The sequence below is a fragment of the Myotis lucifugus genome, unplaced genomic scaffold (genome assembly GCF_000147115.1).
Source record: "Myotis lucifugus unplaced genomic scaffold, Myoluc2.0 scaffold_143, whole genome shotgun sequence".
Classification (NCBI taxonomy): domain Eukaryota; kingdom Metazoa; phylum Chordata; class Mammalia; order Chiroptera; family Vespertilionidae; genus Myotis; species Myotis lucifugus.
Window position 1 is genome coordinate 2,544,306 of NW_005871191.1, and position 25,499 is coordinate 2,569,804.

General features: G+C 40.4%; 1 protein-coding gene across 1 annotated transcript in view; it reads right to left on the reverse strand.

Annotated features, from left to right (window-relative positions):
- Window positions 1–25,499, reverse strand: part of NELL1 (neural EGFL like 1) — a 672,205-nt gene that overhangs the window by 327,729 nt on the left and 318,977 nt on the right. The window contains exon 13 of the mRNA XM_023758901.1: window positions 19,487–19,612. Within this exon, the coding sequence (XP_023614669.1) occupies window positions 19,487–19,612 (126 nt within the window). The remainder of the gene's footprint in view (window positions 1–19,486; window positions 19,613–25,499) is intronic.

Consider the following 25,499-nt stretch of genomic DNA (forward strand, 5'->3'; position numbering starts at 1 on the left):
GCCTCAGTTTTTCATTCATAAAATGATGATAGTTTTATGACCACTAATCTCCCTTGTAACTTAAGAGTCTCCAATTCAGCACTTATATAACTCTGAAGAAAAGGCTTCCACTAAAGAGCTGGCAACATGCTTACAAATGTGAATCTAAGCAATTCTTCTTTCTCTTTTTTAGACTCATGACCTAAACAAGAAATAAATAAATGAACAATTTTTACCATGCAAAAGCTTTATGATCTGAAGCAAATGCCTTAGGTTAATTAACCAGACTTTCAGCACTGTGGCCAAATGCTAGTCCAAAGCTGGTGATGGGCAAAAGAGATGAACATCATAACACCCTCCCAAGGCTTCTGTGTATTAAATTAATAACAATGAAAGCAATTTAACAGCAATTATTACACTCCAACGTGTCCAACAGTTCCAGTGCTTTACAAATGTGATCTCATTAAACCCACACATCCATGTTCCCATTTTAGCACAACGCACCTGCGTCTAATTGCATACTTAATTCCTTCAGAAGACCTTGGGCTTGTGAAGCAAGTGATCTTTCCTATTTGAGAGGGCTTTGCAGTTCTCTCTTATCCATTTGTTTTTCTTTTTATCAATAACTTGATTTTCATTAGGGGACCCATACCACAATCCCATTCACTCACACACACACACACACACACACACACACACACACGTACACACACACAAAACTCTGGTGCTTTGATGGATGGAACTGGAGAGCATTATGCTAAGTGAATTAAGCCAGTCAGAGAAAGATAAATACCTCATGATTTCACTCATTTGTGGAATATAGAGAACAACATAGACTGATGAACAGGGACAGATCCAAAGACAGAGAAACAGTGATCAGACTATTAATCCCCAGAGGGAAAGTAGGGGAGGGAGGGGGCAAGGGTAAGAGATCAACCAAAGGACTTGTATGCATGCATATAAGCCAAACCAATAGACATGGACAACAGGGGGATGAGAGCATGAGTGGGGGGGGGTGGGGATTTAATGGGGGGGATGAGGACACATTTGTAATTCCTTAACTAATAAAGAATTAAACAAAAAAAAAAAAAAAAAAAACTCTGGTGCTTTGGGAGACACCAAGTCCACCCTAGGCTCTTGAGCTGGAGCACTGACTAAAGCTAAGCTAATCGCCACAATGCTTGGTTCTGGGAGTGGAGATATGAGCTGGGACTTTCTGGGGAAGAGCTTTCTAGCACTTCTGACAGAATTTCTAAAAAAACAGCCTGTCTCCCCAGACGTGAAAGAGGACGTTGCTATTGGCACCCACCCTGGAATCACAAGGAGTCTTAGCATGATGCTCAAACTGTGGCAGTCAGAGCAGAGAGATGGGCAAAAGAGAAAGAATCAGGTCCTTGGTGACATCCCTGTGTTTCTGTGTCCTCAAAACTGCTTGACCTCTGGATGGATGTGTACATGAGCTAGTAACTCCCCCTACTGTTTAGTCTACTTACAGTTGCATTTGTTATTTGCAATAACTGTATCTTTAGCATCTACTGTAGAGCCCAATACACAGAATATTTGTTGGTCATCTACAAAGTGAACACATATTTATTAAGTACCTACTATATACCAGGCACTGTTCTAGACGCTAACATATGGCACAGAAGAAAAATGACAAAAATCCTTGGCCTCATGGAGCCATTCTACAGGGAGAACCAGGCCATAAGTAAGGTAAGTGAGTGAAATATATGGCATGGTAGGTAGTGATACATTTCAAGGAGGAAAAAATAAAACCGAGAAGGGAGAAAGGAAGTGTCAGGAGGGTCTGAAATTTTAGAAAGGTGGCCAGGGAAGTCTCACTGACATGGAGACTTTTGTTAAGAGGCCTGACATAAGCAAGGGAACAAGCCAGGCAGATGTGGGTGGACAAGGGGGGGCAAGAGGGGGGTAGGGGGAAAGAACATTCCAGGCAGAGGGAACAGAAAGTGCAGTGGCCCTGAGTCACTGGACTCATGGTACATTTCAGGCCTCACTGGTCATGATGGCACATTTAGAAAAAAGCAACTGAGAGAATGTATGAGAAAAGATCAAACTCTTAATCTAAGAAGAAGGCCCTCTCCCCTACTTTAGTGATGCATGTAGGAGGAACTTGTTCTGTTCTAGCTCTGTCGAAGCCACTCTGCATTACCCAGAGGACAGCACTCACTAAACCCTCAATATCCCCGCTGCTGATACTCTTACAAAAGTACTCTAAAGAGGATACTCATAACAAACTGCACAATCATTAGTTGACTTAACAGAAATAGAGTCCTGGAGAGTATTATGCTAAGCGAAATAAGCCAGTCAGAGAAAGGCAAGTATCACATGATCACACTCATATGTAGAATCTAATGAACAAAATAAACTGATGAACAAAATAGATCCAGAGACCTAGAAGCATAGAACAGGCTGAGGAATCTCAGAGGAAAGGGGAGTGGGGGTGGAGATTAGATTAACTTACAGGCATAACCCATGGACACAAATAGTAGTTTGGTGAAGGCCTTGGGGGTTGGGGAGGGGTGAAGATGGAGAGGGTCAATGGGGAAAAAAGGGGGACATCTGTAATACTTTCAACAATAAAGATAAGTTAAAAAAGAGTCCAATATTTCCTTGAACATAATGAGCTACATGCTGGGATCGCTAGCAATCCAAAAACACTGACTCAAGGCCACACAAAGGGGAACTTGCATGGATGCCTTGCAAAGAGGGAGGACTCCTCCATCGGGCCTCCTTTCAAACAGAACTGATCACAGCTTCCTAATTACAATTGGAAAGATCCTTGACTTTACTGTTGTTTGAATGTGATTTTTAAAGTTGTTAAGCACTCTGATAAAGCATACCTATTCACAGTTGGATTTCAAATTTCATATTTCAACAGCACCAACCCAGCATGTCCCAAGAAGCATTCTTGTCTCATTTTATTTTAAATATTTTTCCAGCAAGGTAGGGGGCAGATTTTTGTTTTTAAGAGAAAATTTCACAATAGGCTCTACAGCCAAAACAACATTTAGGTCACAACAAACCGTATATTCGCTTTATGTTTTCCTGCTGATGTGTCTTGGGTGATCGATGGGCTGCCTCTGCTTTTGCCCTAGCAGAGAAATCATCATCTCTTTACAAATGCACAGCCTACTGCCATAGAAATGAACATGAGGTAATAAATATGTCATTATGAGTGCCATCATATCTAGTAGGTGGGTAATGACAGCACTTTGCATTTAGAATCTTTCCGGTGATTTATAAAACATTAACTTAGTAATCCCCCTCAGGCCCCAGGGAGGAGAAGGGTGGTTTTATACCAGTTTTGCAGATGGGGAGACTGAGAGAGCAATTATGAGATTTCCCCGAGAGCACTGAAGGAATAAGAATTAAATGCCATTCGTGCAGAGCTTGCAACCCCAGATTTAGTTGCTTACCAATGCCATCAGGTTCTCCCCACCCTCAGAGAGCAAAACACCTTCACAAAACAAAGTGTTGAAAATGTGACAGAGCAATAAGTGTAGAATATATTTCAAAGGTCCCTCCAGGGGGAAAACCTAACGTTTCTATAGAAAAAGATGGAGTTAGTGCATTCCTGAACATGGGTCTCTACAAGTTTACCTGGCTACCTGGCTTTCACACTAGACCCTCTCCCTGCCTCTTCCGTCTGACCCTTCCCTCCAACCTCAGAATAAAAGGATCCCCTCCTCTTCTACAAGGCCAATTCCTCCATCCGTACCCTGTCCACCCACAATGACACATTCCTCTTATGTGTCTTTAATCTACTTCTCCCATGGAGCTTTCAAATATTCTTCATCTTAAAATTCAGTTTGAGGTGGTCAAATTTATCTTTCACTTGACCTTGCTATCCCTTTCAGGTTTCTCAATAATTCTTTGTAAGTGCTTGAGTGTCAAAATCCTCCAAACTCTGACAGCTGTGCAAGTTTCTATCAAAATATCTCTTTTAAAATCCTTTATTGGAGACAGCAATGATTCTGTTCTTGGAATATGGCCATTGACTCTCCTATTGTCAAATATAACATCTGCACCCTCCTGAGCCTCCCTCTGATCCTCTAGCAATACTACTGACCACCCTCTTTTTCCTTCTTTTATTTCCATTTTATAATGGCTTTATTTTATTGCCACTTTTTAAAAAATATATTTTTGTTGATTTCAGAGAGGAAGGGAGAGGGAGAGATAGAAACATCAAGGGTAAGAATCATTGATTGCTGCCTCCTGCACACCCCCTATTGGGGATCAAGCCTGCAACTTGGGTATGTGCCCTGACCAGGATTCAAACCATGCATGACCTCCTGGTTCGTGGGTAGGCATTCAACCATTGAGCCACACTCGTCAGGCTTTATTGCCACTTTTAAGGATGCTTCTTCCTCCTCCCCCACCCAAGGCCTGTACCTGGAGTTCTCCCCAAGAACACTGGCCTGATGCATCTTTCTCTCTACTTTGTATCAGGATGACTCAATCCCTATCTCGAATGTAATTCAGTTCTGTATTTCTATGCACTTATGAGTGAATTCACCTTATAAGGAGGGAGCAGATTTCATTGCTTTCTTTACTCCAGGCCTATTCCTCTCTCCTCTGTAAGAGTAAGGCACACCAATCAGACTGAATCATGTTCCAGGGTATCAGTTGGTCCATGTTAATTTGCAGATAGAACTATGCAACTAAAGATAGGCCCACCTAACTTGCCTTCACTCTTCACTTTCAAGGGCTCTCATGGCCAATGAAGTTAACATACCCGGAGAAGTCTCTCATCACAGGACCAATAATAAAATCCCATTTGGCAGCTCCAAAGCTACAAATTCAAAGAAGCTTTCTTTGGCCATCACAGCCTGAAGCACTGCCTCTCCTCTGGCCCTCTTGATCACTCACAGCACTTAGAATCATAGATTTTCAGAGACCTTAAGACAGAGTCTGCCATCCTCACTGCACCAAAGTAGAAAGGGGACACTTATGTAGAGCATTTTGTCCAAAGTCATAAAACCAGCAACAGTCAAATCTGAGACTTGAATGTAGGTCTTCTGATATTTTGCTTCTACTCTGTTCATGACCCTCCATCACCTCTTTTCACCTCCTCTCCCCAACCAACCAAGCCACTCCCAGAGGAAAGGCACCATGGGCACCCACTATCACTACACCACAAGCCTTGCCTTGCTGCTTTGGCTTTTTTTTTGGCACCTGTTTAAACAAAAAGCAGAGTGACTATCAGAGGGGTGACATTTGCCAACAAGCATTCAAAAGTATTTACAAAACCAGGCATGAAAGAACTTCAAAGGGGAGACCAGCTGTCCACCCTGAACCTGTCTCTCTAGCGTTCCTTCCCAGAAATCCCCTGATGGCAAAGGAAGGCTCTTCCATCACTTGTATGCTAACTCCAGGTCACAAGTCAATAGTGGTTAATAAAACATCATATGGCCCAAGTCAATATGCAGAAGTTACATGAAATATTCAGTGCAGCAAACACTAGCAAAGGAGTATGTTGGTATGATGGTCACACATTGTTTGAAACCATCTGTTAAAAAGTTTTAAATATAAAACTAAAAGGCACCTTTAAAATAAAGTTTTACAAATCAAACAAAATGGCAATTGCAATGTTCCACATGATTATAGACATAAATTTAAGCAAAAAAAAAAAAAAAAAGAAGAAGAAGAAGAAGAAAGTAAAATTGGTGCCTATCATGGCAGGTACTGCAGATAAAGAGATGAAAGGTGATGATTGTCAGCTTCAAAGAGGTAAGAGTTTAATGGGCCCTCTGAAGGTATATTTATAATCTAATATTCTCCTGTTGCAGATGATCAAAATGAAGCCCAAAGAAATAAAATGACTTACCCAAGGGCATGTAGTCTGTTAGTCTGGATTAAAATAAGTCTCTAGTAACCCATATCAAATGCTTTCTCTCTACTAAATTCCCTTTGGCAAACTAATAATGAGCATTTATTGTGAATGTTGACCCAAATTATGTGCTTAATATATGGATAGTACCATTGTTTCTAAACATAAATCATCCAAACAATTAATCATCCACAGAAGCCAGCTTTGGACTTTATTTTGTATTAGAGATGACTTTCAGAAGTGAATAAATAGGTACTGTAGTTGGGTGACTGTGCACATCCTAGCTGCAGGAGGAAAATTCCAACCTGACATCCCTCCTCCCCTGCCAGCATGCACTGGTTCCGTGATGCTCAGGGTGGTACTATAGACCATGTCTGCTTGGGTTGCAAGACAATCACCTGATGTCACCAGGGGTTCTCAAATAACCATTTCTCTGAGCCAACCTGCACAGCCTACCTAAGTCCACCAGCCTATCTATAATATCTTGCTGAGCAAGCCACTTAGGGACTATGACAATGTGACAGCCTTAGTTCTGTGCATCTCATACACCCAGTCCTCACCTTTCTTCCAGCTAAAAGAACAAAGCCAACTGATTACAAAGCCCAGAAGACATGCTGCCCACAAAATACAAAATACTGACCTTCTTGCCAAAAGCCTGTGGGTGTTTGGAGACCAATGGCATAATGTATTTGTCCTCTGCATTCAAAGCCAGGGCTGGAGCATTCTTTTCTTTTCTGAATTATTTATCAACAGCGGGGAAAATGTAAAACCACAGATGTAAAAATAAAGGAAAAAGCAAGGCTCTTTCAGGTCCCTGGTTGCTGAGGGATATTTTTTAGCCCTGACTCTCCAGTTGTCACATTTCCCTGTAAAATTAAACGTGGAGGCCTTGTTAACCATAATGGGACTTGGGTGCTGAATTTCCTACATGCTATGTTCCAAGTACCCCTTCCTGAACTCTGTTCTTCTTTGAAAAGGGGTATTGTCCCAGTAATGGCTGAGGCCATTAAAGCTTTCCTTTCCATTTAAAGGAAAATATAATCACATACCATGTATCCCATAGCTTAACTTCTATCATCTCTAACTCGTAGGAAGACAGCCATGACCCAGACTGTGTGAAAGAAGTCTCTGATGCATATGATGGCCATGAGACCCATATCCTTTATTCCACCAGAATATACTAGAGACACGTGTAAGGTAGAGAAGGAAAGGTCAGAGTTCATTCATTTAGTAAGCTCATTATCTATTTCTGAGTCATTCAGTAGATGGCTAGTCTGTCCATTTCCTGTTCCTACAGCCTAGAGCACTTATTTTAGAACTAGCAGGACTTGCTCCTTCGCTCCTCTCCTGTCTTCACGTATATACCCCTTATCAGTAAGATCTTTCCAGACCCCCAGATAAAATTTCACCCATTTCCCTTCCCTCACTCTATTGCTTTCCATAGTTCCTACCTTCTGGCACACTTTCTACTGTTGACTCCCCTCAACTAAAACATAAGCTCCAATGATAGCAAAGTTTTGTCTGTTTTATTCACTGATGTATTGCTGACATCTAGAATAATACCTAATACCTGATGCTTAGATTTATCAATCTGTTATTTGTTTAATGAGTGACTCAATAAAATAATGAAGGGGTAAATCACTACCAGAGCTATCATATAAGTTGATGCCCAATATGTGGTAGGAAGCAAGGGAAACTGTGTAAATTATTTCTATATTTGGCCTACTAACAGGAAGAGATCTTTTCCTAATGATTATTTTTCCCCAATTTTTTTATTGTGGTAGTAAATAACATAAACTTAACCATCTTAACCATTTCAAGTTCGGTGGTACATACATTCATATTATTGTGAAATCATCACCAGAACTCTTTTCATCTTGTAAAACTGAAACAATTAATTAAACAGTAATTCCCCTCCCCACATCTGTGACAAACACCATTCCACTTTTTGTCTCTATGAATTTAACTACCCTAGGTATCACATGTAAATAGAATCACACAGTATTTGTCTTTTTGTGATTGCCTTATATCACTTAGTATAATGTTCTCTGTGGTTCATCCCTGTTGTGGCATGTGTCAGAATTCCCTTCCTTTTCAAGGCTGAATAATATTCCATTGCATGTATATACCACATTGATCTGTCAAGGGACACTTTGGTTGCTTCCATATTTTAGCTATTGTAAAATAATGCCATTATCAACATGGTTATTCAAACACCACTTCAAGGCTCTGCTTTAAATTATTATGGATATACATCCAGAAGTAAAACTGCTGGATCATGTGACTTTTAATCTACTTTTAACTTTTTGAGGAAATGCCAAACTGGTTTTGCAAACAGCTACACCATTTTACAGTCCCACTGACAGTGGACAAAGGTTCCAATTTCTCCCCAGCCTTGCCAACACCTCTCATTTTCTGTTTTATGGCATTTTTACCCTCCTATTTAACTCAACACTGTGGGTTTTGGTCATCAGGAAAAATGCACACACATAAATAAAGCTAATGTAAAAGGTAAAGGAAATAAGATTCCAGGGGGAAAGCTAGATTAACACACCCAAGAGTAGAGTCAAGAGGAAATAAGAGATGAAAGAAGAGATGGAATATATCCTATTCAAACAGTAGTGGAGTAAATTCAAAACTTCAGTAGCTTTGAGAGGCAAGCGTAATATGTTTGTGGTATTTTATGACTTGTCGGTTCTCTAAATCCTAAAAATAGATAGAGGACTAGGGGCACTGCTCTCTGGACTCCCTCCTGGGCTTAGTTCCAAAGTTTTGAACTACTCCAACTTGTTTTTTAAAAAGGGGGGAGTCTTTGCTTAAGGCCAAACAAAGCATCACAGGGTGTGTCTTCATTCGCTTGCCTCCTCCTCATTGTAAGCCACTCAGCCTGGGCAGCTGTGACTTAGCCTTTAGAACCACACACTCTGGCTGAAACAAAAATTGTCCCCTCACACTGAAAATCAGGGATGATGTCTGCCTCCTCCAATCAATGCCATATTTTTAATATAACCACCTGCTTGGGTTTAAAAATATAAGTAGTCTCACCCTAGCTGGTTTAGCTCAGTGGATAGAGCATCAGCTTGCGAAATGAAGGGTCCTGGGTTCGATTCCAGTCAAGGGTACGTGCCCAAATTGTAGGCTCGATCCCCAGTGGGGTGAGTGCAGGAGGCAGCCGATCAATGATTATCTCTCATCATTGATGTTTCTTTCTCTCTCCTCCCTCTCTCTTCCTCTCTGAAATCAATAAAAATATATTTTTTAAAAATTAGCCTCTTTAATGAGAAATATCCTAAGGTTTGGATAATCCACAAAATCTCATTTGCAGGACACCCTGCTTCCATCAGACTATGTCATGGCTGCAGAGGATCCCAAATGACAAGACACTGGCAGAGAGAGAGCAGTCTCTAGTCGTTGGCCCAAGAAACACACAGGTCAGCATGGAATTGCCCCAGTTACCTTTAGGCTTGGAGGCTTCACTGCAGTCATGTCCCAATAGGAGATTAGGGATCTCCCCATGAGGCTTCACCTACACAGGCATCCCACCGGCTTTCTCTCTCCAGAGACCTACACATCCTACAGGGTAGACTCAGAGGCAGGATCCTTCCTCCTGGACACATCCCAGTCTCTACTTGCAGTCCCTCCTGACCTGTGTAAGTACCTTTTTTCTTTGTTTGTTTTTTCTTTGTTGATTTCAAATATATTTTTATTTGTTTGTTTCAAATATATTTTTATTGATTTCAGAGAGGAAGGGAGAGGGAGAGAGAGATAGAAACATCAATGATGAGAGAGAATCATTGATTGGCTGACTCCTGCCCACCTCACATTGGGGATTGAGTTGGAAACCTAATGTGGGGCTTGTGCCCTGACCGGGAAACAAACCGTGATTTCCTGGTTCATAGGTTGACACTCAACCATTGAGCCATGCCAGCCGGGCACCAGGGCATTCTTTTCTAGCCTAAATATAGAGGGTCATTCTTCTTCCCTCTGACTGTCCTCTGATTTTCTCTCCATTCTCCAACCATCTCTGATCCACAAAAGCAGTGGCTCTAAACCTTGACAGCACATGAGAATCATCTGGAAATTTCAACAAAAGCACTGAAGCCAGGTTACAACCCTAGACAGAGAGAAAATCCAAATCTCAAGGGACAGGTCTCAGGTGTCCACTTTTGTTGTTGCTGCTTGTTCATTTGTGTCCCAGTGAATGTAACCTAAGTTGAAGGTTGAAAACCTCTGGCCTAAAGATTTAGGATTTTGGAATCCTGCTTTTGGAACTGGCACCTCCCTCCTCTGAAGGGGAAGGAGAGTAACAGAGTCAACTATTTAAAATGAGGAACAAGCCCCAGCCAGGTGGCTGAGTTGTTTGGAGTGTTATTTCATACACCAAAAGGGCATATACGTAGGTTTCAAGTTTGATCCCTGGTTGGGATTGTATGGGAGGCAACCGATCTCTCTTTCTCCCTCTCTCTTTCTTCTCTCTCTCTCTGCCCCCTATTCTCTCTTCCCCCCCCCCCTTTCCTCTCTCTCTCAAATCAATAAAGATATACTCAGGTGATGATAAAAAATAAAATCAGGAACAAAGTAAAAGGATGTACCAGCCAAAGAAATCAAAACCAAAGACAAATGTCTCATAACAATCATCGGATCTTCTAGTTGGGTTTTGAAATACCCGAAGGTACATGTCTTATTTTGACTTTTCTTACCAACATATCAATGCATGTTTTCTGGTCTCCTTAATAAAAAGGATTTTTGCATTCTAAAGCATTTGATATAGTATTTCCCACTAAAGTAAAAAAGTAGTCTACATGCTATGTGTTTGAAAGATAAGGGTATTCAGTGGTTCATTTACTACTGTGCTCCATCAAAATAGAGACTGCGCTATTTTAGCTCCATCTTAAATGGCTCTGCTCAATGAGAAAGCACCAGGTATCTCATATTTGAACGAGTTCTGTATTTCATCAACTTTCGGAGGAAAGCCTTTTCCAGAGAACTCATCTAAAAATTTTAACAGCTCATTTTTACTCCTAAGTCTTTATACTGTGGCCTAACCTCTTTTCATTACAGGTATTTAATTTAAACCATTAAATTAATAGACGATTATATCTAACTCTTTAAGTTTGCTCAGAGCATTTCAAACATATACTTACTTCCAGCTTTCACCCATGCCAATATCAAGAAAATAAAAATCCTTTTAGCAAGGTAATAAAAATCACATGGGGTATTTGTTATCTCACTTGTTCACTTTATTTCTTACCTTCATGGGCAGTTTTCATAAAAATGAATGCTTACCCATTACTGTCAAGTACCTGTCTCACTGCTGTGTGCTTTTGTCGTAAATCACAAGTATCCTCCTTGAAAGCTGCCCAAGTGCCTAATGATAACATCTTATCAAACAGCCTAAACATGAGAGTTTACATGGAGATAAATGCAAGTCGGGGACCAATAAATCAAGTAGGTTGACCATTCCAGAAATCAAAAGGCATAGAGGAGAGATTAGACCCCACACACACACTCGATTTCGGGCACTCCTCTGTTTCCAAATTCATAACAGAGCAAGAGCAACTCAGAGATCTATTATGGGAGAGAACATGATTTAGACTCACATGCATATCTCAAGGCCAAAACCTCGCTCAGAGTTTGGGAACAAATGTTTTAGATTCACCCTTTCAAAGGCCGAGGGAAACTTTCCTACCAAAAAGCACAGAGCCTCATATAAAGTAAATGGTTATGACAGGGAATCCCCAGCCCACAGGGGGAGTAATTACATTAGAGCATACTTTTTAAGAGCCAGATAATTATCCTCAATGTGATCTCTCAGAACTTTATTATCTCATGAAATACGATTGTTTTCCCTTTTTTAAAAAACTTTAAAAATATATTTTTATTGATTTCAGAGAGGACAGGAGAGGGAGTGGGAAAGAGAAACATCAATGATGAGAGAGAATCATTGATCGGCTGTCTCCTGCATGCCCCACACTGGGGATCAGACCCACAATCCGGCATGTGCCCTGATGGGAATCAAACCCTGACCTTCTGGCCCATAGGTCAACACTCAACCACTAGGCAACACTGGCTGGGCTGTTTTCACTTTTTAACTAGGAAAAAGCTCAAGTTGCTTTTCTGTTCGACACATTGCCTTTCCTCTCCAGCATCTTGCTTGGCACTCTGTCTCAGGTGGGGTTTTTCTAAAAGGGCTATTGTCAGTGCACAGAATTGGGAAGAGCTATTTTGGAATTCTTTCTGTCAAGGACTACAGGGGTTAGACTTTGAAAAGAGATTGATTTGGTAAGCATTAGAATAGTTTTGATGGTAACTGAACATTTGAGTTTTCTCATTTGAAGAAGTTGCATCATGAACCTTGAACTCCCTGATTACCAAGATCATTTCCCACTAATCTCAGTGGTCATATTTCCTAACTCTCATAATTGTACATTGGATACAAGAATAAAATGATAAATGAGTAGATGAGTGAATTAATGCATGAATTAATTATTCAATAAATCAATGCATCACCAAAGCTGATGTACCTTCTTTAATTCTAGGCTCAATAATTTTGGGACAAATAGAATTTTCAACCTGACTATTGACTTCAAAAAAGTTAGTGTCAGGCTAAATGACATACCAAAAAAGGGGGAAAGAATGATCTTGACATACTTGGAAAACCAACTAACCGGTGGCAGCAGATAATAATTGATCTGGGACAGAGATGAGAATGATCTTTGGAAATAAGAAATGTCAATAATAATAAATGCTGTGTCAGGAACTCAGGGTGAACAAAGGGTGCCTTCAGGCTTGTCAATGTCTCCCAGTAAATTGTCTTCTGGAAATGAAACACTGAAAAGACACAGCAGCAGACATCTATTATACACTTCATTTATTACACAGGCAAATAACCACTTAGCGGAGAAGTCTTCTTTGCCGATAAAGAAATGACAGAGATTAGGGGTGGGGGCCTACTCTATTGTAGAAAATAAAGAGCACAATTAGCCAAACAGACTTATTTTCCGGACCCCAGGGTAAATGTCAGAGTTCTACCTTACCATGAAAGTGTCTAAGGGAGATCCTTGAATCTGGTCTAGAAAAGAAATAACTGCAGGGAGAATGCTTGTCTTCAAGGTCTCCTCATTCCCATCTATAGTCCCAACTGTAAAATCCTAACATCCTCCAGGCACCGCATGCTCATGTGCCTTGGGAAACACCATCAGCTCCTCTTGGCTTGTAAAACACAGTCCAAACACTCCATTCTGGCAATCAAGCAACTTTTTTTTTGTTTACCATTTTAATGAACTTATTGGGGTGACATTGGCTAATAAAATGATATAGATTTCAGGTATACCATTCTACCATATATCATCTGTATTGTGTGCTCACCACCCCAACTAAGCACATTTTCTTAATGCATTTGGCTTATACTTCCATCATAGTACTTAGTCCAACGTGCTTAATATCATAATTATTTTTTGAGATGAATTTTCCCATCATATTGTGAATATCTGTTGAAAAAAAGATTATTTTAATCAACAGCTCCTCATGTCAAAGGAAACAAAATTTGTCGAGAAAATATTCGGTGTCAGTCACTTTGTATTCCTTAGCTCCATTTACCAAATGTTTCTGGTTCTCTACCCTTCTAGGCACAAGGTAGCGCTACATTTTCTCATCCCCTTGTAGTTGGTTGGGGACTGGGGACTCCGGTCAATGAATTATGGGTAGAAGGAATATATATCATTCCCTGGTAAGAACATTGAATGGCTGACACATGACCCTCCAGGCTCTCTTTTCCCTGTCTTGATGGCCAGCAATGTTCACAATACTGATAATTTCAGCATGTAGTAGCCCAAAGTAATAATGATGAGCATCAGCATCCTTCCTATTGACCGATGACAGGCATAATGCATGACCTAGAAATAAAATCTTCTTCTTTTAAGTCCCTCATATTTGGGGTTGTTTATTTCTGCATAATATCCTATCCTGACTGATCAGTGCCATGGGAAATATTTTCACTTATATAATTTTATTTTTACAATAACCTATAAGCATAGCACATATAAACAGTATTTTATAAACAAAATTTAGAGAAAGGAATATTGAGCCCCAGGTCAAGTGGTTTTATTCATTCCTTCATTTAATACGTATTATTGAGCACTGCTCTGTGCCAGCTTATGTTGAGTAGCCAAGATAGAGTAATGAATAAAAGAGAAAAGGGCCCTGCTCCCAGAGCTTACATCCTCAAAGAAAGCCACAATTTTTTTATATATAAATAGTAAAATTTCAGATAGTAATAAGTACTGTCCAGAGAATTAAAATCAGGTGATAAGACAGAAAAATGGGTGCCTAATTATATTAATCAGAGAAAGCCTCTCTGAGCTGATCAACTTTTAGGCTGATATCTGAGACAAGAAAAACAGATATCAAGAGGGAAAATCTTTTAAGAAGGAGAAAAAGCTCATGCAAAGGTCCTGGGGCAGAACAAGTTTGCTGAATGGGAAAAAAGTTAAAAGTCAGAGTAGCCACTCCATAATGGACAAGGATGGAAATGGTACAAGATAAAATCAGAAAGGTAGAAAGAAAAACCATATAGGTTTTTATATCAAAATAAGCAGAATGAATTTAATTCTGTGCAATGGGATACTACTAGTATATGAGAGTTTTAAGTGGATTTTTATAACTTCTGCTTTAAAAGTTTGCTCTAGCTGCTATGTGAAGAGAGTTACAGTGGAGGAAAACTGGGGCAGAAAGTGCAGGATGGTGGCCACTGCAGCTCAGCAGGTTGGTGGTACAGGATATGGACAGAAGTGGGCGTACTTAGGATAGGGGGTGAAGAGTAGAGTCAACAAGACTGGTACGTGGTCTGACAGTGGAGGAGCAAGAGAACAAAAGGAATCAAGTATAACGCCTAGCTGTTTGGCTCAAAAACTGGGTAGATGGTGCTTTTATTCGCTGAGATGGAGAAAAGTGGAAGAGGAGATTTGCAGATGTGGGAGAAAAAAGATCAAGAGTTTTGTCTGATACATGTTTAACATAAAATGCCTATGAAATAGCTATGTGTAGATGGCAAGTAGAATCTATGATTCAGAAGCTCAGCAGAAAGATTAAAACTGGATAGAAATTTAAGTGTTATTGACAAAAGTGCTATTAAGTCCTAGGATAGAATGAAGGCATCTAAAAAGAATATAAGAAGACAAACAATCAAATTACAAAATAAGCAAAGGACCTAAATAGACACTTCTCCAAAGTGGACATACAGAAGGCCAAGAGACATAGAAAAAATACTCAGTCACTGATCATCTGAGAGATGCAAATTAAAATGACAATGAGGTATCATCTCACACCTGTCAGAATGGCTATCATCAACAAATCAACAAATAACAAGTGTTGGCAAGGATGTGGAGAAAAAGGAACCCTAGTACTCTCCTGGTGGGAACGCAGACTGGTGCAGCCACTATGGAAAGCAGTATGGAGTTCCTCAAAAAATTAAATATGGAACTTTCATTTGACCCAGTGATCCCACATCTAGGAATATATCCTAAGAAATCAGAAATGCCAGTCAGAAAGAATATATGCATCCCTATGTTCATAGCCACACAAGTTACAATAGCTAAGATTTGGAAACAGCCCAAGTGCCCATCAGCAGATGAGTGGATAAAAAAGCTGTGGTACACCCAGCCAGAGTGGCTCAATGGTTGAGTGTCCACCTATGAACAAGGAGATCTCGGTTAGATTCCCTATCAGGGCATATGCCCGGGTTGTGGGCTGGATCCCAGGTGTGGGGCATGCAGGAGGCAGCTAATCGATGATTCTCCCTTATCACTGTTTCTGCCTCTCCTTCTTCCTTCCTCTCTGGAATCAGTAAAAATATCTATATTTTTAAAAGCTGTAGTACATTTACACAATGAACTACTGCATAGGTATAAAACGGGAGGAACTCTTACCATTTGCAACAGCATGGATGCTAAGCAAAATAAGCCAGTCAGAGAAAGATAAGTATCACATGATCTCATTCATATGCAGAATGTAATGAATGAAATAAACTGATGAACAAAATATATCCAGAGACATGGAAGCATGGCAAAGACTGATGAATTTCAGGGGGAAGGGTGGGTGGGTAGATATTAACTGGGGAACTTATATGCATATATACACAGCCCATGGACACAGACAATAGTATGGTGAAGTATGCCTGGGAGGGGCAGGTGTGGGGTGGAGAGGGTCAATGGGAAAAAGAAAAAAACAAAGGGGACATCTGTAATGCTTTCAACAATAAAGATAAGTTGAAAAAAAATAATATATAGGTGACAGAGAATGGGTCCATGACAGAGCTTTATGGCATTCTAACCTTTAAAATGTCAACAGAGCGGGGGAATTGCTAAGGATACTGGGCAGGAGTGACCAGTGAGATAGGAGGAAACTCGGGAGAAATTATGTCTCAAAAGTCAAGAAAGTGATGTGTTTAAAAGAGGAATGTGTGGTCAGCTCTTCTAAATGCTGCTGAGAGACCACAAAAGACTTGGAAAAATAGAGTTCCCAGTGACCTTGACAGACGATGACCTTGACAGATGTAGTCTCTGGAGTGATGATATAGTAGCCTTACAGGAGAGGGTTTAGGAGAGTATGAGGGGAGTAAATGGCAAGGAGAACAATAACCACAGCCAAATTAATAAGTTTTGCTGTGAATAGAAGCAGAAAATGGTCAGTGAGTAGAAAGGAATCTGGGATCTAACAGTTTGTGTTTTTTTTTAAGAAAAAGATCTTACTCCCAATTCTATGACATGAAATCCAAAGCCCTCATCAAGGTCTCTGAAGTTCCTGGAAGAAGAATGTTGTGATAGAAATGCATGTGTGTATATGTATATATTGGGGGGGGGAGGTGAGCAGGGGAGGTAAGAGGAATGGTTACCACTGCCTCTGAGGTCTCAACAGCCTATACACATGTATACCATTTCTGCTGCTCACCACTTTAACCTGCATTCTACTGAGGGAGGGTCTTACCTACTACTCAGGCTGGGGAGATGTTGCTGGCAGTTTGAGGGTCATGAGGAAGACTTGCTTTGCATACTACATAGCAAAACAATACACACACCTCATTACACATTCCTACCCTTAAAAGTCCTTGCCGTTTTCCTTCCACTGGGCGGTCTTCACTGCCCCTCCATCCTCCAGAGAACCCAGCCTTCTGTTCCTCCTCCACCCACTTGCTCTTCTCTCTTGTGTTCAAACTGTTCTGTTCCCTCTCAGACAAAATATACACGTACAAACAAAACAAAAAAAGTGTATGCATGCATATGCGTGTGTAGATACTTTCCTCCAGAGTGGCCTGCTCTTTTTAAAGGTGGGGGGACAGGAATGTTTGGATCCCCACACCCTTGCCTTTTACTCCAGATGGTACAGTTTCCTCTCCAAAAGTAATTCTGGAGCTAGTTCCTAAAATAATCCGTTTTCCACCAGACAGAGCACCTGTCCTAGTAGGCATGCAACAAGCTGCAGCTCTCGCCTTCCTCCCTCAGAGAATAAAACAAGGGCAGAGCTGGAATGCTGATGTAATTTCCACTGGGCTTTCCACACAGCAGGGCCTGGATTCAGGTTTATTGAGTTATAGGATATGATGCCGCTGCCTTGGGAGGATATGCACGGTTCCTTCTAGTTTTAGGATTAAAATAAGTGAAGGTACTGATTTACTATTAAGAACAGAGAATAGTCATCTATAACAACACAGATTTGTACATTGTGTTGGTTTACAGGTCCAAAAGATTTTTGCCCCCTTAAAATGTTTAGATCTCAGCATGTTGTGCTTACTAGTATACAGTCTCTCTCTCTCTCTCTCTCTCTCTCTCTCTCTCTCTCCAGGAACTTCAGTTATATTATGTAAAAGATAAATGAGATTTGGCCTTCTGTGGCCATTAGAAACCTTATGTAAAAGATAAATGGGATTTGGCCTTCTGTGGCCATTAGAAACCTCCATCAATATGAGCTCCACCAGCCTCTAGTTAAAGAACAGTACTTATAAATATACAACATCTATGGCAAAGGTATTTGGACATACAAACATTGCTTCCCTAACTTTTAAAAAATATACATTTTTTTTATTGATTTCAGAGAAGAAGGGAGAGGGAGAGAGAGAAACATCAATGCTAAGTGAGAATCATTGATCAGCTGCCTCCTGCACACCCCCTACTGGGGATCAAGCCCACAACCTGGGTCTGTGCTCTGACAGGGAATCAAACCATGCCTTCTTGGTTCATAGGTCAACTGAACCACACCAGTGATGTGGCTGCTTCCCTAACTTGTGCAACTTTTTATTCTTCCCAAAAGGTCACTCGGAATAAAATATATGAAAAAAGGAGTGGCATTCCATTCTCAGTGAAGAATCAGCTTTTATATGCCAATGTTTTCAGGATAAAGAGAAAGATGCAAGAATCAAGAAAAGGTACAACATGACTAAAATCTTGTGTTCACCGGGCCCTTTTCTTATAGGTTTCAGATTGCTCATTGAAAGACATTTGACCAAGAGAAGAAAGCCTCAAAATCTTCCACCACCCTTAACCAATTTACTGTTCATGACTCCATATATGTGATTGAAAGTATATTGGAATCTAAACCAAATGCCCCACAAAGCCAGCATTACTGTCACAAAGGCACCAACACAGTCCCTGGATTCCCATTTTAGTCCTGATAGCCCAGTGATACTGGGAGAAGAGGGAGGAAACTATGTTATCTATCAAAAGTCTTGATTTGATCCCATATGCCCAATCCCTGCCCACCAGGTACTCCTACTTTTCCTTTAAATTTAACCCTAGTCTTTCCCAATGGGGGAACAAAGTTCATTTTCTTAGATGCAAAAACATTTCATTATGATGGAAGAAAAATAGTTTGATACATTTTAGAACTGATGTCTCTATGCCCCTCCGTGTTACTACAGGCAACTGGGACTTCAACTTCAAATCATGCACCCATGCATGCATGCTCACATCCACAGGCAGATAGACAGGGAGTGAAATAAAATTTTACAGGTAAAAATTTTTATAACTTATTTTTCTCAAAAGGTTAGGGTAAATAATGCAAGAGAAAGACAATTTAGGCAAAAATTGTACTTAGTACACTTGATGTTAAATGGAACAATACAGATGTGGTGCAGAGAAGGGTTGAATCAGCTTTTTTTTTTAGTTACTTTTTATATTGTCTAAAGTTGTACATATGTCTCCTTTTCCCCCAGTTGACCCCCTCCCCAGCCATTCCCACCCCAGGCAAGCCCCCACCAACCCAGTGTCTGTGTCCATTGGTTATGGTAATATGCAAGCATACAAGTCCTTTGGTTGCTCTCTAACCTCCACTCCCCTACCATTTGTCTCTGGATCTATTCTTGTTCATCAAATTCTGTTGATCATTATATCCCACATATGAGTGAGATCATGTGGTATTTATCTTTCTCTGACTGGCTTATTTCACTTAGCATAATTGTCTCCAGTTTCATCCATGCTGTTACAAATGGTAAAAGTTCCTTCCTTTTTATAGCAGCATAGTATTCCATTGTGTAGATATACCACAGTTTTTTAATCCACTCATCTGCTGATGGGCACTTAGGAAGTTTCCAAATCTTAGCTATGGTAAATTGTGCTTCTATGAACATAGGGGTGCATATATCCTTTCTGATTGATGTCTGCTCACCTGTACAAGAGAAGTCATCCACGCGAATGTATCCCGGGACACAGTCACAGCGATATAACCCGGGAAGGTTGACACACACGGTATTGGCATGACAGTAATGCATCTTAGCTGCACACTCATCAATATCTGAAAGAGAAAAAAAAAGATGCAATATTCTGTTAGTCGAATTATTAAACCAGAGTGGAATCATCTTCCAATGAAATTAGAAGATGTGAATGCTCATTGAAACCAAGAGAAAAAGCAAGATGCATTAAACACAAAAGTTTAAGGCAAATTCAGCTGGAGCATTAGATCCAATCTTGGGCAAAAAGTATTTCACAAAAAATGTAGGGTGCAACACAACAATTAAAAGCCCAAGAAATATAAAGACTAAATGTAATATTATTCATCTCTCACCATCAAGAGAGCTTGATTTAATGTCCAAAATCAAATAGTTCTGTGTCCAGTGAGTTGATACTAATTAATATTTATTAGGTATCTACTGCACATGATATAGATGTTATCAGCAAGATCAGGGGAATATATCCCCTCCCACTTGTGTGTCTTACTAAGACATGCTTTAATCCATCTGCTACAAAGTGATGGTACAGCCACTTTCTCTCATGTTGCAATGTGAATACAGATAGCAACTATTGTCTCATGCAAATTAATGTCTTTCATCTCTTGACCTGGAGATCTATCCTATACGATAGAACAATGGTCTGATTCAGCAACAAAAAAACTTTCTTTATAATGGAGGTCAGAGCATCACCTGCTTTCTCATAAAACTCCAGGATAAAAATTAAAATAGCCTACAAACGTAAATACAGAGTTTAGTTTTTTTTGGAGGTTGTGTTCAAAACTGACTTTATGTTCATTTTACTCACACTGCTTATGTGTGATGGCCAGAGAGAGGGAAAGATATAAACCAGCATGAGAACCCAAGATAGAAAATGTGAGTTCTAGCGCTGGTTCTGTTAGTTACTAGCCTGTGACTTGCATGTAACCACTGTGAGTCCCTGAATCCTCATCAGCTTGTCATATGGGTCAGTTAGGAACCTACTGCTTTATATATATTATCTAATTTAATCCACATATAGTTCCATGAGTGAAGTATAGCATTACTCCCATTTTAAAATTTATTTATTTTAAGAGTAAAAGTATATATTCTATTTAATGCTAAAGATCTGTCAGCAAGATCTGTGGGCAATTGAGGCCTGGGAGAATCAGCAAGACTTCTGTAAGTATGATATAAGAACAAAACAGCAGAAATTAGTGAAATAATTCATGCAATGAACAAAGTGTTCTATCTGCACAATACCATGTACTTCCACTAGTGATCCAGGACAATGCATAATAAAAACAAATGAACAACAGGAATATAAAAACTATATAAGATAACATCAAGCAAAGGTGTGGAGGGAAGTTCCCCAGATATTTGAGATAGGATAGTAACTACACAGGAGCATAAGATGGAAGTCAGATCTTTCTGGCAGTCAGGGCATTTGAATTCTTTAACAAGTTGGCTCCTGACGTTCCTTAAACATTTTGCTTCACAGAGGAGTGAATATCATGAAAGTCAAGAAGAAAAGTGTTTCAGGAAAAGTATAATGATCACTTTTGTCAACTGCTGCTATGAAGTTGAATAAAATAAAGGGAGAAGTAACCATTGTCTTTGGCAAGCAGTTCACTGCTAATCTCGACCTAATAAGAGTAGTTTGGGGAAAGGAATGGGGCAAAGTTTGACTGGAGTTAATTAAAGAGAAAATGGAATATGGGAGTAGAGACAGAAAAACAAGGCAAACCTTTTGAGATATTTTCCCATAAAGAAAAGTTGGGTAGAAGCTGTAGGGAGACTTGGAGATGAGAGAGAGTCTTGTTCAAAGATGGAAAAGATCACAGCATGATTGTATGCTGTTTGAAATTATTCCATACTAGTGGCCTGGTGCACGGAATTCATGCACATTAAAAGGGAATTAATTATAGGAAATATTTTAATATTGCTATTTTCCCTTTCTCTATATAGAAGTGTCAGAGATGAAATAAAATTAGTAAAATGTATATGAAAATAATACATAAATGTATTAACAAACAATCACAACATGATATAACAACCACAAAGACATGATATAAAAACAACAAAAACATGATGTAAAAGCAACACTGATACAAACAATGACTGATAAAATGATTAAACTTATTTTAATATCTCCCTGTATACCACATTAAGAGTAAAAACACTTTCAGAGTGCTTGACTAATTTCCCTTGTGATGAAGTATTTACAACTTTAACTTTAACATCACATGCTCTTTCAAACTCGAGAGAAAGCAGCATATAACTGACCATGTGCGAAAACGGGTTCAGGTAGGAATATTTTTACTCTGTCTATAGTTTGTCCTTGTGATTTATTAATAGTCATCGCAAATGCTGGCATCACGAGAAACTGTCTTCGAATTAATTTAAGTGGGAGGCCAGTGTCAGATGGGGACAAATCAATTCTTGGAATCAGAACAACCTCTCCTTCTGCAGATCCTGTTAATACTTCAGCTTCGATAATGTTAGGTCGCAATCTTTGGATAATAAATCTAGTACCATTACAAAGACCCCATTTACTATTAAGATTTCTCAGTAGCATGATGATTGCACCCACTTTCAATTTTAATTTATGACACGGCATTCCCAAAGGAGTAATACTATTAAAGAATTCATTGAGAAAATTTTCCTTTTCAGTATTATCTATTGAATCAATGGAATCATCACTCAAATATGTGTGAAAATCTCCATCAAGTATATCCAAAATTTCTTCATTTAATTTTTGAACGTGCTCATTTTTTGGACAGAGAATTGCACATTTAGATATATTTTTAATATTATCTATAGATATAGTATTTCCAAAGGTAGCTTTAATAATAGATCCGTTACAATAATAGTTCCCTCTCACCACCGTGCTCCGGCTGGGGCTCAGAGCTCCCTCCCGCCGTGCCGGCCAGGACCCAGACTGACTCCCGCCACCAGCCTGCTGTTCGGTCGTCCGTCTGGTCATTTAAGTCGTGACAGCCCCTGGATTTTTATATATTAGGATGAGTGAAGAAAAAATGGTGATGTAGCAGAGAGAGATCATTGCAGGAGCCAAGTTCTAGACAAGGCAGGAGGAGTTGATCTCCAGTGCACAAATGGAGCAAGTCATATTTACAAGTTTGAAGGCAAGTACTAAGGGAAGAGGCATATTTGGTGGTAGGGAGTGAAGTGATTCTTCTTTGCTTGTTTTTATTTTCTCAATGAAATGAAAAGAGGGGGTGACATCTGAGAATTGGGAGAAGGAGAGGAGGTACTGTATGTTTAAGGAAAAGGGAGAAGGTATTAAAGAGTCATTCCGGGATGAGGAAAGGAGAATTTACTAGGGTGTGTAATAGGATGGCTAAGGAGCTACTTGTGATTTTCAGTCATAAATGTAAAGCGAGAGCATTCAGCAGGGTTACATGTTTTCACCAGTCTCATTCAGATAGTTAGGACAAGTGCAGGGCAATTGGAAGGTTATAGCCAGAGATGAGGTTTTAGGCAAATATGATGAGTAAAAAGAGATATAAGGGAATTGAGTGTATAAGAAAAGAGGTGATGAGAATGAGGTGCCAAGGAACCTCAGCTATTAAGGGGGGAAGTGAAGACATGAAGAAGGAGGAAGACAGTTGAAATGGACTGGACATTATGGCGGACTCTGTGTTGCACTGCCTAGGTATCTCCACAGAACTAAAGAACAGTCTCCTATGATCTTCAGCTGTTAGCCTTTCAGAAAAATTGTCCTTGGTTAGAGATATAACTCACCCACAGTCACACTCCCATCCTGAGGGTAAACTACAATTAAGACTGATTCTCCTTTATCTCAAGGATGAATAATTCTAAAGGACTGCCCCAGGTTCAGAGTACTCAATAGATTGAGCTAACTCACCCCTCTACCCTTCCCATCTCCTGTCTTTCACAGGTGTGCATCCCTATAGCACTCCCTGGTAAACTGCCTTGTATGTCACTTTCCATTTCATGGGATGCTTCCTGGGGAACCAAATATCAGCAGGGATCCTGATGGAGGCAAGGAATTATCACAGTGAGGGTACTAGAGTGCGTGAGCTGGAAAACTGGTTAATGGAGCCATAGAGTAGCATGCTTGGCATTAAGATTTTGGAGGAAATTTAGTTATTGTTGATTACAAGGTCTTTCACATGACTACTGAAGCCTGAAAGAATAGATCACTGTGAGGGTTGGGGAACACCAAGAGAAGTCAGGTATTGAAGGGGGTTGCTGGCATTAATGTTATTCATCAAATACCAGTTTTCCTCCTTCTGGGCACAAAATGCAACGGTACTAGCTGCTCCTTTTCGAAGTTAAGCCTGGCTTTATGACTGAGCATGACCATTAATTAGCCCTCTACTAAGCCCCACAGAAGAGTGATGAACAAAATGCCATCATGGACCTCACAGCCTGGTAAAGCACTGAGCAAAACTTGCTAAGTTCTATTGAGAAGTTAAGACTTTTCACCAGGGGGATTTGACCTACTCTTCTTAGGGTCAGAGAAGGATTCTCAATGGAAAGGATGCTCCATTTGAGACCTGAAATGGAAGTGAAAGAGGTAAAGGGGAGAGGAATAACATACCTGACAGAGAAGAATGTTTGAGAAAAATTAGAGGGAAGCAGTTTGGCCTACTTAAAAAGAACCAGAAAGAGAAGCTGGAGCTGGATCCTGCTGGGCCGGGTAAGTCATGTGAAGGAGTCTGGACTTTAATCAGGGCAGTGAGTGACACGATCCAATTTCTGTTTTTAAAATATCACTCGGTTGCAGTGAAGAGAATGGATGGGAGCAGGGCAAGCTGAAGGCTAAATCATGTTGGTATTTTACTCACAGAGACACAGCCACACTGAACTGCGTCTCATTCTGCTGGGATGCCCAGCCATTCTTTAAGATGAGAAACGAGTCAGGACTTGCCTTAGAGGCAATTCAATCTTCAGCCCATGGGCCTCCACTGCCAACGAAGCTGCTGACTGCAATGAATGTTTCCCTGTCACGGACCCTCCTCAGCTCCTCCCAGAGGGAAACCCTGGCTCATTTCCCCCAGGCCACCAGCTAACTGCTGCGAGGTGTCTGCCTCATCTAGATTGGAAGGAGTTGCTTGGCTATAACAAGCTTATTTTCATTCCAACAGCCAAGCTATTTCCTTGTTTCACAGGACTCTAAGGCTTTGAATAAAAATATTTTCAAAAACTAGACGAGGAGGTGGTTAGAAAAACCCAGCGAGAATTTCTCACATAGGTTTATCCAACTCTTGCTCTCTGCAGGTTGCTGAGGCCGCCCCCCACCCCCACCAGACATCCCTGCTGCTCTGCTATGTCTCTGAGTAGGTTTGTCTTCAGTTCATACCACTAGTAATTCCGGCTCTTGCATATCTGGTAATTTCCTGGTGGCAGTCCAGAAAGAGACAGCACCAAAATAAAGGAGGAAAGTTGACAAATGTACCAGAAAATTAAACTGTCATAACCTTATCATTGTTGCTTATCTCCCATCATGTAACCACCAGATATAGAAAACTACTTCCTGGTATAAATGAGGCAGAGGGGAGAAAGACAATGTGGGCGGCCTCCAGCTGCGCCCTGGAGACAAGATGGTGGACGAAAGGAAGAAACTGACAACTTCCTCAGCATTTTGGGGGGATGGGGATGGGGATGGGGGTGAGAAGGGAGGTGGAGAGGGGAGGTTGTGGGGATGCGGGTGGGGAGGGGGAAAAGGGAAAGGAAGGAGGAGAGGGAGGGGAGGTGAAGGGGAGGGGGAGGGGCGGGAGAGAGGAGGGAGAGGGGAGGAGGGTGGCATGGTAACACATTTGCCAAAAGAAAGATTGCCTCTCAGTCCTCAGGGAAAGGCACACCCTGCAGACAGTTTCAATAGGACTCAAGAGTACTTCAAAAGCAAAACTGATTATAGAGAGAATCAAAACAGAATTGACAGCTTCAGAGAGCTGGGATATCCTGAGAAAACAATCTTGAGAAATG